This window comes from Mangifera indica, chromosome 19 (genome assembly GCF_011075055.1).
Source record: "Mangifera indica cultivar Alphonso chromosome 19, CATAS_Mindica_2.1, whole genome shotgun sequence".
Classification (NCBI taxonomy): domain Eukaryota; kingdom Viridiplantae; phylum Streptophyta; class Magnoliopsida; order Sapindales; family Anacardiaceae; genus Mangifera; species Mangifera indica.
The window spans coordinates 4,681,792-4,694,763 of NC_058155.1; the positions used below are offsets into that span (position 1 = coordinate 4,681,792).

Here is a 12,972-nt window from a genome sequence, read left to right on the forward strand (position 1 = left end):
CCTCAAGGTTGAGTAGCAATAAATTTTGGAGAGTTTTATTTCGGTGCAACCAATTAGTTTTTGGGTCAAGTTGAATGATTGGACTTGATTTTAGTTGTAAAGGGATTGGATTTAGGTCAGACTTAATGATTGGGAATGGTTTTAGTTGTAAAAGGTTTAGACTAGATTGGTATTGGTTTGAGTTGATATGATAAGTTGGGTTGGGGATTGGATAATAAGTGTTTGAGTTGTAGATTAAGTTTGGACAAATGGTGTAATTTGAAGAAGTGAATTGGGTTAGGTTATGTTTTGGACTGGATTTGGCATCTTGATAATGCTCTTCTCTTATTTCATTTTCTTATTCAATAGACTCTTCTTTTATGCAAGAGTAACTATTATCATGCTTTTAGTAGCCTTTACCTACAACTTTATATTGATCTAGTTGTTTGTTAGCAAAATACAAAATTCCATCTTATTAACTTTTGCCAAGACTTTCAAGCAAAATTTTCTTGAAGTCATTAATCTCATCACACAAACTCTTTCCTAAAGACATAACATCTATATATAGTATTTCTAATTCTTAGTCAACTAGAAAATTCTAATAAAGAAAATAAAATATTTATATTATAATTAGGATAATATATTATTACTACTATAATTAGGATAATACAAACTGATAAAACTCTATGGTTTTATCAAAGAAAATGAAAAAAAGAATTGAAAAAAAAATAGGGATTTGATCACATCGAGGGGATCGACCTCCAAATAGCCAAAAGCTTAAATAATATTATTATTGTTTATTAATTAAAATAGTCTAAAGGCATTACATATACATGTAGTATTTCTAATTCTTAGTCAACTAGAAAACTCTAATAAAGGAAATATAATATAATATAATATACATATTATAATTAGGATAATATATTACTACTATTATAATTAGGATAAACCAAATTAGGCAATTAAGATTTACATCAAATTAGGATTCAAATCCTAACAAGGTTTTGGAATTTCAAATTCGATGGTACTTTTGAAATATTTAATATTTCAAATATGTCTCTTTATAATTTAAAAATGATAGTTATACTCCTAATCAATTGAAATAAACACAATATATTAAATATGTAAATGTCATATTTCTAACCATTGGAGTTATAATAGTATTTCAAAATATATGAGGATGGATATAAAATTTTTCAAATGAGCAGTGTTATGGCTAGTGTTTTCAAAAGATTTCAAGAATTTATTTATGAGTTTTCAAACTTTTTAAGGGTTAAATTATCATGTTAAAATGTTTGAGATTTATTTATAAAGGATTTTTTTTAATTTTTTTAAAATAATATGTAGTAAAATTATTATTTTACCTTTACACTATTAGATTTTTTTAAACAAAGTTTGATTTTGGATGAAAAATTATTATTTATGTCATCTAATTATGAAAAAAGTGTTTTTATGCCAAAATTTGGGTGGAGAAATGTAATTTATTCTTTTTTTTTCCTTTTAAGGTTAATATATTATGATTAACTTTTCCCACCCAAGCTTCTATTGGGTTTTGTGAACTCATGTAAACAATAAAATTTTGATAGTAAAAAGCATATCTCCAAGATCTAAGGGTGTTCTATATATAATAAAGAGGGATTTCATAATTATACCTATGTTTGAAAGTTCATTCTTGTAAAGATCCACCTTAAATCTGTTTTGAGTGCTTTCACAACTCCCATCAAGATGGTAAGATCCATATTTATCCACCTAAAGGCAACCACAAACACATGAACATGAAGATTTGTTTAGGAACACTTGTGACCACTAAATCATAATTGATTGACAAATAGTGTTAAAGAAGTTTTGAGAGAAAATTCTTTCATTCAAAATGGAAGGACAACTAGGGTGTTGTAATACCCTCAGGTATGTTTTAAGGGTATTTATGTCTTTTGACCCTGTTTTGAAATATTTTTAATTTTAAATATATATATATAATTACTAAAAGATAAAGATAAAGAGATAGATATGCATATAAAGAGAGAAAAGACAAAAAAAAAAAAAAACTTTAAGCCTTTTTCCATCATCTTCTCCTGTCCATTCCAGCAACTAGTTTTTTCATGTTGTTTTTTTTTTGTTTTGTGAAGAAAAATGAAGGAATTGAAAGGGTTTTGGAAGACAAAATAAAAAGAGAAAAAAGGAAGCACTTTGAAAGTCTTGATAACTAAAAGATCTCCTTCCTTTCCCTTTACCTATGTTTATATATATTTGATGGATGTTAGTGTGTTTTGGTGTTGATTTAAGGTGGTTTTGGTCATAAAGGAAGCAAGATAAGGAGGAGGAAGCTAATTTGCAAAGATTGGCTTGAAACAAAGTAAGGGTGTTATCTTTGGTATGTTTCATGTTTTATACTTTTGGATCATTGGTTCTATGTTATAAATGATGATTTTGGAGTTAAGAAATGTTGTTTTTCCATTTGGAGTATCTATGTGTGTTAATTTGTTCATGACAGAGAGTTGGGTGATATTTACCGTTTTACCACTGAATTCGTTCTATATTTTGACTATCTTATCGGGTGAATTATGAGCGCTATTATAGCTTGTTGGAAATCTCTTTAAATCCTCTTTTCAATTATATATAGTTTGTATGAATTAGAGACTGTTTGGATTGTTAAATTGTATGAACAAAAAAACTGTCTTACCAAATAAACAGTAAATGCAATTTTTAATACTGATTTCATCCCACGTTTTGATTGCCTTATCTGATGAATCATGAGTACTATTATAGCTTGTTGGAAAGCTCTTTGAATCCTCTTTTCAACGATATATAGCTTGTATGAATTAGAGATCGTTTGGACTATTAAATATTGTATAAACCAAAAAGACTACTTTACCCAAATAAACAAGAAATACAAGTTTTTGCCACTAAATTCATCTGACGTTTTGACTGCCTTATCGGATGAATCATGAGGGCTATTATAGCTTGCTGGAAAGCTCTTTGAATCCTGTTTTCAATGATATATAACTTGTATGAATTAGAGACCATTTGGATTATTAAATTATATGAACAAAAAGACTGCCTATCAAATAAACAGTCTCGTGAACAATATTTCACAATTTTTGGAAAGAAAGAAAGAGAAAGAGGAGAAAAAGTAAGGAAGAAAGAAAAAAAGGAAAAGAAAGAAAGGAGAGAAAAAAAAAAAAAGAAGAAGAAGAAAAACAAGAAAAGAAATTTGGGGCTCAAGATTCAAGGGTCATCCCAAGAGTATGTTGTAGTGAGTTATGGATAATTTTAGATGGAAGCAAAATTAGTAAGATATAATGAACACATGCATGCTATGAACTATGAGGGGACACTTTACACTACACTGCCTGTAGTAGGGCACGTCTGTAGTAGGATATGCCCATAGTAGGGTCCACTCGCAGTAGAACACAATTCAAATTAAAAAATGGTGTAGTGAGGAAAAAAAAAAGTTCGAACTTAGAAAAGTGTCAAATCCCTATAGTTAGTTTCCAGAAAATATCAAATAGACACCAAATGAGACAAAGTATGACCGAAATAGTAAAGAATGAATTAGATTATTTCCTTGATTTCTTATGGAGGTTATGATGTGAGGTTGAGTTCCAAGAGTAAGTTAGAATAGGAAATGAGATACTTTACTTAATTATTTCCCCTTATTAAGTGCTCTTATCTCTCATTTCATTTTCTTTCATGATTACAGGTACAAGTGATCGAGATAGGGTCAGGTTAGTGAAGATAGACTTAAGTTGGGCTAGTTACCTATGGTTTTGTTACATACATATAATATTGTTGATTTTTGTCTCTATTCAGATAGTTGTATAGTTGTATTAGGGGCATATATATGATTTACTCTATGATCTTAGATGTTTCAGATGGGTTTTTATATAAGATATATATATTTTTTGTTCGCTTCCCGATTTTTAGTTTTCTTATAATAATTTCTAAACATTTTTAGTGATGCGTTCATTTTAAAGTATTTAAAAAAAAAAATAGATGCTTCAAATATTACTTCACAACATTTCTTCTTCAGTGGATAGTACTTCTAGAGAGGATGTTATAGGTGCATGTGTCATACATAGACTTAAATGACACATAACTTTTAGTATAGTTAGCAATCTTGATTTTATTATAATTATAATTTATTTATCAAATTTTTAAGGAAAAAACTCATTTTCAATTAATATAATTATAATATAAAAATATTTTATAATAATTATATCCACAATCATTTAAGTAAAATAATATTTTAATATTTATTATTATCCGTTATCAAATATAATAATTATTTATATTTATCAATTTTTATCAAATTTTGTCAAGTATAATAATAATTTATTTATAATAATTTGTTAATAATCTATTTTCAAGATAATCTATCATTTTTTTATAATAAAATATTACTCAAATTAAACACACTGTAATAGGTATCAATAGTGTTAAACAATAAAGTAGTTGCAAATATACCCAAGAGTAATTTACATTTTTCCATCTAAGATTTGGCCTTAGAACTATTTTTCACCCTTAATTGACATAAATAACTCTTATGCACATGAAATTAAGTATAAATAACACTTTTCTACCAAAAATCAAACCATGTTAATAAAACAATAATATTGAGTGAAATTACTGTTTTATGTCTATAATGTTATTTTTCAAACTTATCATATACCAATAAATTGACAAAAATTAAAGTACCCTTAATAGTTTCAAAAATGTTAATTATACCCAAAAAATTAACATAATTTTTTAAAAGTTAAATTATCATATTTAAACTTTTAGGTATGATTAAAAATTCTTTTTTATTTTCAAAATTAATAAAAAAATATAATTATATTATACACAAGGTGGCTTCCAACCACAAGAGCACATTGGTGTGGATAAGTCTTTATATATGACTTTGAGTGTGAATGCATTTAATGTAATATGGGGAGAGTAAAAATTTTGGCCTCATAAGGGGAAGGGGGGAGGGGGGTGGCCGGGGCTCAGCTTATAAATACCCGCTTTCTCTTTGTATTTTAATCATCTGCAAAAAGAATCTATATTCGTATTTCTCAGCTTTCTTTCAATTACCTTCTCTTAATTTCTTCCATTATACTATTTGTTCTTATGTCAATTTTTATAATTATTTCATATTTGTAAATGAATTATAATTATATATTATTTATAATCCGAAATTTATAAAATTATAAATCTAGACTCAAAGTCATAAACATCATTTGTAATCCAAAGTTTATAAAATCATAAATCTAAATATGAAGTCCTCAATATCATTTAAATATTTATTTATATTATTATAATTATATCTGATTTGCAACCCGAATTTACAAAATCATGACAATATATATATATATATATATATATATATAGAGAGAGAGAGAGAGAGAGAGAGAGAGAGAGAGAGAGAGAGAGAGAGAGAGAGAGAGGTTTGAAGTCCCAAATTTCATCAAAATATTTATTTATTTTATATTAACTATATCATATTTATAACCTAATGTTTGTATAAATTATAAAAAATATGGACTTAAAGTCTGAAATATAATCAAAATCAAAGTTTTAAATATTATAATATTTTGAATAATGATTACAGAACCAAAAGTTTTATAAATAATGAATAATATTTAAACCTAAAGTTTCAAAAATTAATCTCATTATTTTCTCTATAAAACCTACTGTTTTATAAATATGAGATAATATTTGAGCTTAAAGTTTAAAAAATTAATTATAATATATTTTCTGTAAAACCAAAAGTTTTGTGACAACGGACAATATTTGAACCTGAAATTCTCAAAATTGGATGGATATAATTAAGTAAGCTTTTTAACATGATTCTTCATCTAGAATTCATGAGCTTTGAAAAAGTGATTAAATAAAGTGTTTTAGAAGGACAAATGTAGACCACTATTTTACCGACATCATATCCCTGAAGAATTATAAGTTGAATATGTGGATATAATGATAAGTCTATTAGATTTGTGGATAAATTTGAAAGATAACCTTAAATATAGATTCAACAATATTCTCAATAGCTTGCTATTTAGTACGACTTTATTATATTCAGAATTTTTCCTCTACTAAGGTTATGTGGAAAGGAAAATATTTTCCACCTTTTATTTTTTTATAATATGCCCTTATAGTAACAACATCGAGAAAAGAAATTATAAATTAATGTTATATTTGCTTGTTAATAAAAAATCATCAAACTTACCCCACAAACACTACATCGCTTCCTAAAGTGAATATAACTACTAGTAGTAGTTATTATAGGTGTAAGTAAGGTCATGAATAAAATAATTTTCGATCTAAAAATAGTTATAATAGAAAATTTTAATCATACTATTAGAAGTGGACCAATACTAAAACGAAATAAAGAATAATGCAAAATAAATCACAAAACAATAGATATGGTTATAAATATCATTGATTGTGTACTTGTAGTACACACGAACATTGGGTGGATCTATATTAAGTATCCATAAAAAATTAAATTTATTGATGATTTAGATCATGTTAATCTAATGAATGTTAATATTTCAAGACTTCTTTTAAGAATAAAAATAGAGGGCACTTCACAGTGATGTGGACACCCGAAATTTTTATAATTAAAATCCATTATATAAATTATTTTAGAGTCATAATGTTTTATTATTATGTTCTCCTTACTTTTACTATTTTATATATATTATGACTAACGTAATTTTTAAATAAAAGGAAATGGACTCTCAAATTGATCACTAACTTCAAAAGTTGATGATAGAGATATGTGTTTGATGGATAGTGCAACAAACGCACATAATTCTTAAGGAAAATAATTTTTTCTTAATTTTAGCACCAATTGAAACTAAAGTAAACACTATATCAAGATCAATAAATCTAATTAAAAGCTCTAGAAGAACCATATCAAGATTAAATTAAATATCAATGATGCATTATATTTAAGTAGATCCAAAATAAATCTATTTAGTTTTAAAGATATAAGAAATAATGATTATTACATTGAAACCATGAGTGAAAATGATGCAGAATTCATTGATATAACTGATAGTGCCTCAGGAAGAAAGCTTGTACTAGAAAAATTACTTGTTTTATTATTTGGATTGTATTATACAATCATAAAGACAATTAAAACTTATGCAGCATTAAACTGGAAGTTCTCTAATCCAAAAGTGTTTATACTTTGATATGACCATCTAGGTTACCTATGATCTACAGTGATATATAAGATTATTGAAAATTCACATAGACATGCAGTAAGAATCACAAGATTTTATTGTCCTGTGAAAAATTTTACACTGCTTATTCATAAGGCAAATTAGTAATCATACCATCTCCCTTCAAAGTTAGAGTTGAATAATCATCATTCTTACAAAAGATTTAAGAAGACATATAGATCTATTCATCCACCAAGTAGGTCATTTCATTATTTCATAGTCTTAATTGATACATTTGCATAATGGTCTCATGTTTGTTTATCATTAACTTGAAATGTTGCATTTTCTAAACTATTAACTCAAATTATCAAATTAAAGATATATTTTATAGATTATTTGATCAAATCAATATAACTAGATAATACTGGTAAATTTATATCCAAAATATTTAATGATTATTGTATATTTGTAAGGATTGATATTAAATATCCAGTCTCATGTGTCCACACTTAGAATAAATTAACTGAGTCTTTTATCAAACAACTCTAGGAAATTGTGCATACTTTATTATTAAGAACTCAATTATCAATTTCTATGTGAGGACATAATATATTTTATGCTACAATGTTAATTCACTTATGACCTTCTTTTTTATCATCGATATTCTTTCTTACAATTAGTTTTTAATTACTAACCTGATATATTACATTTGAGGATATTTAGTTATGTCGTATACGTCCTTATTGCATTTTCTCAATACACAAAAATAGGGCTTTAACGTCGTTTGAAAATTTATGTTAGATATAATTCACCATTAATTATCAGGTATATTGAACCATGAATAAGTGATCTTTTTACTACATGATTTGTAGATTGTCACTTTGATAAAACAACATTCCTACCTTTAGAAGAAAAAATACCTTCTAAAGTTAGACATGAACTTACTTGGTATATACCTATCATTTTTTATCTAAATCCTCGTATATCTTAAAGTGAAACTAAAGTGCAAAGAATAATACATTTGACCTAAATCGGAAGAAGCAATTTGAGCATAATTAACTTTTCTAGTAAAACATCAAATGTTTGGGTTTATAGTTCTAACACCTAAGCACATACAACCCATTGGATATAAATTGGTATGTTTAAGAAAAAAAAATGAGATGAATAAAATTGCTAGATATAAAACAAGACTTATAGCCCAAGTCTTTTCCCAAATGTCAGGTATAGACTTTGATGAAATATATGCACATGTGATAAATATAATTACATTCAGATATTTGATTAGTTTAACAATCTTACAAGGACTAAATATGCATCTAATAAACGTAATTACTGCTTATTTATATGAAAACTTGAATATTGAAATTTATATAAAACTTCTAGAAAGATTTCAATTGTCTGAAGTAAAAAAGGTTAATTCAAAAAGGTTATGTGAATGACTCTATATGTTCATGTGTCTTTATCAGAAAGTCAAAATTAGGATTTGTCATTGTAGCAGTTTATGTTGATGACATGAATTTAATTGATACTTTTGAAGAGTTCTTAAAAAACTATTGAATATCTAAAAAAAGAATTTGAGATGAAAAATTTGAAAAAAAACAAAATATTGTCTCAACTTGTAGATCAAACACAATTCAAATAGAATATTTATCTATCAATCTACTTATATTGAAAAATTGTTAAAACGTTTTAATATGAATAAGACTTATCCTTTAAACACCTTAATGGTTGTTTGGTCTTTCGATCCAAAAAATAATTTATTTTGTTATAAAGAAGAAGATAAAAAGATATTTGCTCCTAAAGTACCGTATCTTAATACCATTGGACCCTTATTATATTTGACCGAATGCACTAGACTGAATATATCTTTTAAAGTGAATTCATTAGCGTGATTTAGGTTTGCACCAACCCGTCGCCACTAGAACAGATCAAACATATACTTCGTCATAACACTATACCAAACAGACTTTGGTCGCAACATCTTCAAATTATTCAGAGATTTTAGCTCTCTATGAAGCTAGCTGAAAATGCGTATGATTATAATCTGTCATCCATCATATCTAAAATACATGCATTTTTTCTTTTACAATAGACACTTTTTTCCATATTATATGAAGACAATGTAACATATATTGCTCAAATTAGATTAAGATAGAATAAAAGAGACAGAACAAAATATATCTTATTAAAATTCTTTTACACTCATAAGCTCCAATAGAGCCAAAAGATTGATGTCAAACAAATACGATCCAGTGAAAATCTTATAGATTTATTCATCAAAATATTACCGATATTAATATTTGAAAAGTTAGTATATAATATCAATATGCGATGACTCAACAAATAATCAGAGGGGCAAATTTTTTAAATTTATTATGTATTGGACAAAATATGTATTGTACTCTTTTTTTCTTCACTAAATTTTATTTTATTATGTTTTTTTAGTAAGATTTTTAATGAAGTAGTTTAAGTATATTCACCTCACTTTACATAACATTAAATAATTACATTCTTTTGCTTTGACTTTTTATCTCGTTAGATTTTTTTTTAACAAAATTAATGTAATTATCTGGAAATATTAAAAATGCAAAAAGAAGTGTTATATATAAAGTGACTTCTCTCCACAAGAACACATTGACATGAATAAGTCTCGTATATGACTTTAAGTGTGAAGACATTTAATGCAATATGGATAGAGTAAAAAATTTGGGCTCGTAAGGCGGTGGCTCAGCTTATGAATGCCCTTTTTCTCTTTGTATTTTGATCATCCAAAAAATGAATTCATATACATATTTCTCAACTTCCTCTTAATTATCTTTTTTTAATTTCTTTGTGTTATACTATTTGTCTCTCAACTCTTTTCATTTAAATATTATATTATTATTATTATATTTATAACAAATTACTATTTTACTCATTCGCCATTAGTTGTTTAAACATAGATTGAATTTGAATAGCTTAACATTATTTATAAAAAATTTTCAAAATCAAACCTTCCGTGGGAAAATGTTGTTTACTCTACACGCAAAAAGCGAAAAAAAGCATGTAATTTTCTTATTTGTCGGGGATCCAACTTCAGGGATTAACTTGTAATTTTGCCATAATTGAAACCATTTTTCGTTGGATTATCTTTTTCCTTTTCTCATTCTCTCTAGAACATCACACCATGGCCGTCAACGTTTCATCTTTCATTTCTCTCTCAGCTTCACCTGTAACTGCTCATTTCTTACTTCCTTATTTTCTCCGAATTTTTATTTATTTAATTAATTTAATTGTTTTTGTTTCTTTTATAAATGATATTCGGCGCAGAGGATAGAGTTGAGAACAGGAATTTCAAGCGGTTTGAACTCTCAGGTTATTATTTCGATTTTTATTTTTATCTTTTTCCATTTTTGCTTAAATACTTTAATCATTCTTATAATATTTAAAATACTATATTATTTTTTCAGGTAGTGGCGAAGTCGCAAAACAACGGTCGAGGTCGGCAAGTATGGCGACGGAGAAGATTGGTAACAATTCGAAGCGATTTCTTTTCTTTCTTTTTTTTTTTTTAAATTTCTAGAATGACATTATTTGTTTCTGAAATTGAAAAAGAAAAAACTGATTTAAAAATTATGTCACTTGATAAGTTTATTTAAATTTTATATTCCTTGTTGTTCCTTATCTTGATTGATTAGACAAGAATCAAGATAGAATGAAGAATTTTCATGTGCTTATAGTTGTAGAGAAGATCAGAGGTACACTAGTTTCTCTTGAATTGTTGGGATTAGTCATATTTCAGATTATCATCAGGAATTTTGGATTTCATATTTTTGCTAAATCTTACTGAATGCAGAAAATTTAGTTGGGACCGACCTTTTAGAAGCTGTTTTTAGTGTGTTTTTGCTCAATTTATGTTTATGGATTTTGAGAAAGCATAATGAAATTGAATGACTGTAGGATCCTCTAATATGTGTATATAATAATCGGTAAGTTTATTAAAATTCTCGATGAAAATGTCTCTAAATCTGGGCAAGTTCTGTTGAGGTTTTGAGTTCTGATTATGAAATTGGGAGCAAAATAACCACTGCTTGCCATATTTATGTCTTGCTTGTTGATATTTGGGCATTTGGCATCTGAAGAATATGCAAAAATTTACCTTCGAATTCTTGATAGAAGCCTCTGTTAAAATATCACTAAATTTCGGCAAATACTGTAGAGGTTATGAATTCTGATTATGAAATTGGGAGCAAAATAACCACTGCTTGCCATATTTATGTCATGTTTGTAGATATTTGGGTATCTGGCATCTGAAGAATATGGAAAAATTTACCTTCTAATTCTTGATGGAAGCCTGATGAAATATGTATATTAGGAATAACTTGAGCATGGTTCATACAACAAATTGTACCACATATTCTAATTGTGATAAGCAACTGTCAGGCTTCATTCAATCAATGATCTGACTGAATTTCCTCTCAAGTCTTTGGAAATGCTTACAAACAAATTTTCTTTGTTCCAGTCAAAGAAGGATGACATGTTGAGGTACAAAATGGAGCGAATTCCTTTCTTGGAGGAGCAAGTGAGAAAAATAAGGGAAGGGGGAAAGCTTTTGACCATGGACATTGAGAGGTTGTTGTTATCTGAGGATAATCGATTTGATTTTGTGAATGAAGTAGCAGCTGAGGCTACGAAATATGTTGAGAGTAACCGAGATGCATATGGGGGTAAGAAGAAAGCTATACTTCATGTCTTAAGCAATCGAATGAATGATTTAGGGTTCTACCGCCCGGATGCATATGAAGAAACTGACCCTTTCAAGCCTGGACCTACTTTTCTAAAAGAAGAATTCACATAAGCTTTTGAAGATATACCAAACTAGATGTTTGGTAAATGCTTAAATTTGTATTTCTGTTTGTCTTGAAAATCATTTGTATAACTCTAATTCAAAATTATTTAATCATACGGTAATATAACTTAATACTAATAGTTCTTTTATATTCATATATGTAACCAGCTTAAAAGTCGTGTTGCATAAACAGTAGTGATAAAAATGATTATTAATTAAAATTGACCTCCTATTTGACTTGTATTAGCATCAAACAAATTGTCTTTGCACGAGAGAAGCCATAGGCTGCCTTCCTCATATTCTGTGGTGACAATTCAAGAGTCCAATGGAAGATTTTATGGGTTTTCGCATAAAAGTGATAAAAAAGTTATGCTTTGGGAATTAATTATTATTTAAAACAATCTAATATTTAACACAAAATATCAAAGTTTTTTTTTAATAAACAATATTATACATTTTTATTTTAAAGACATAAATAAATAAATATTTATGTATATTATCACGTGATTCGATATTATTATATTTTTAATTTAAAATTAATCAATTATATAATAATATATAAAAATATATATCAATTTATATATTAAAAATATATATACATAATTTTATTATTAAATAAAAGATCAAATATTTCATCATCATTAAAATATTTCTTATAAGTTAAAAACTGTAATTAATTTTTTTTTAATAGAAAAGCTAATTATGTAAATAATAATAAAACATCAATACTATATTTCTAAATTTATTTTTTTTTCTTTAACAATTATTATAACTAATTCGAGGAATCCTTAATCCATAAATATAACCTTAGTTATAACTTTAAACTTGCGATTATACCACTTTTATATTTTGTAAAGTAGAACGTGGTAGATAATTTTGATTCCGATTAAAATCAATTGAAATAAAAATATAAAATAAATTCAATGCATATTTTGACAGTAAATTACGTGGTTCAAAAAAATTGCAAAAAGAAATAGTATCCTAAAAACCTTGTCAATTTTATTACTGAATTTAAGA

The 12,972-nt window shown here is 26.6% G+C and overlaps 1 protein-coding gene across 1 annotated transcript; it reads left to right on the plus strand.

Moving 5' to 3' along the window:
- The first annotated feature begins 10,216 nt into the window (after positions 1-10,216).
- Positions 10,217-12,093, plus strand: LOC123202781 (protein PLASTID TRANSCRIPTIONALLY ACTIVE 7-like). The gene is made up of 4 exons (XM_044618905.1): positions 10,217-10,338; positions 10,437-10,481; positions 10,577-10,636; positions 11,629-12,093. Exons 1-4 carry the CDS (start codon positions 10,294-10,296, stop codon positions 11,962-11,964), a joined length of 486 nt encoding a protein of 161 aa, XP_044474840.1. The 5' UTR covers positions 10,217-10,293; the 3' UTR covers positions 11,965-12,093.
- Positions 12,094-12,972: the final 879 nt, after the last annotated feature.

Excerpts from the sequence above, each read along its gene's own strand:
- LOC123202781 (XM_044618905.1), top strand. The coding sequence starts at position 10,294 with ATGGCCGTCAACGTTTCATCTTTCATTTCTCTCTCAGCTTCACCT. Across the intron at positions 10,339-10,436 it reads TTTCTCTCTCAGCTTCACCT|AGGATAGAGTTGAGAACAGG; the intron begins GTAACTGCTCAT and ends TATTCGGCGCAG. Across the intron at positions 10,482-10,576 it reads CAAGCGGTTTGAACTCTCAG|GTAGTGGCGAAGTCGCAAAA; the intron begins GTTATTATTTCG and ends TTATTTTTTCAG.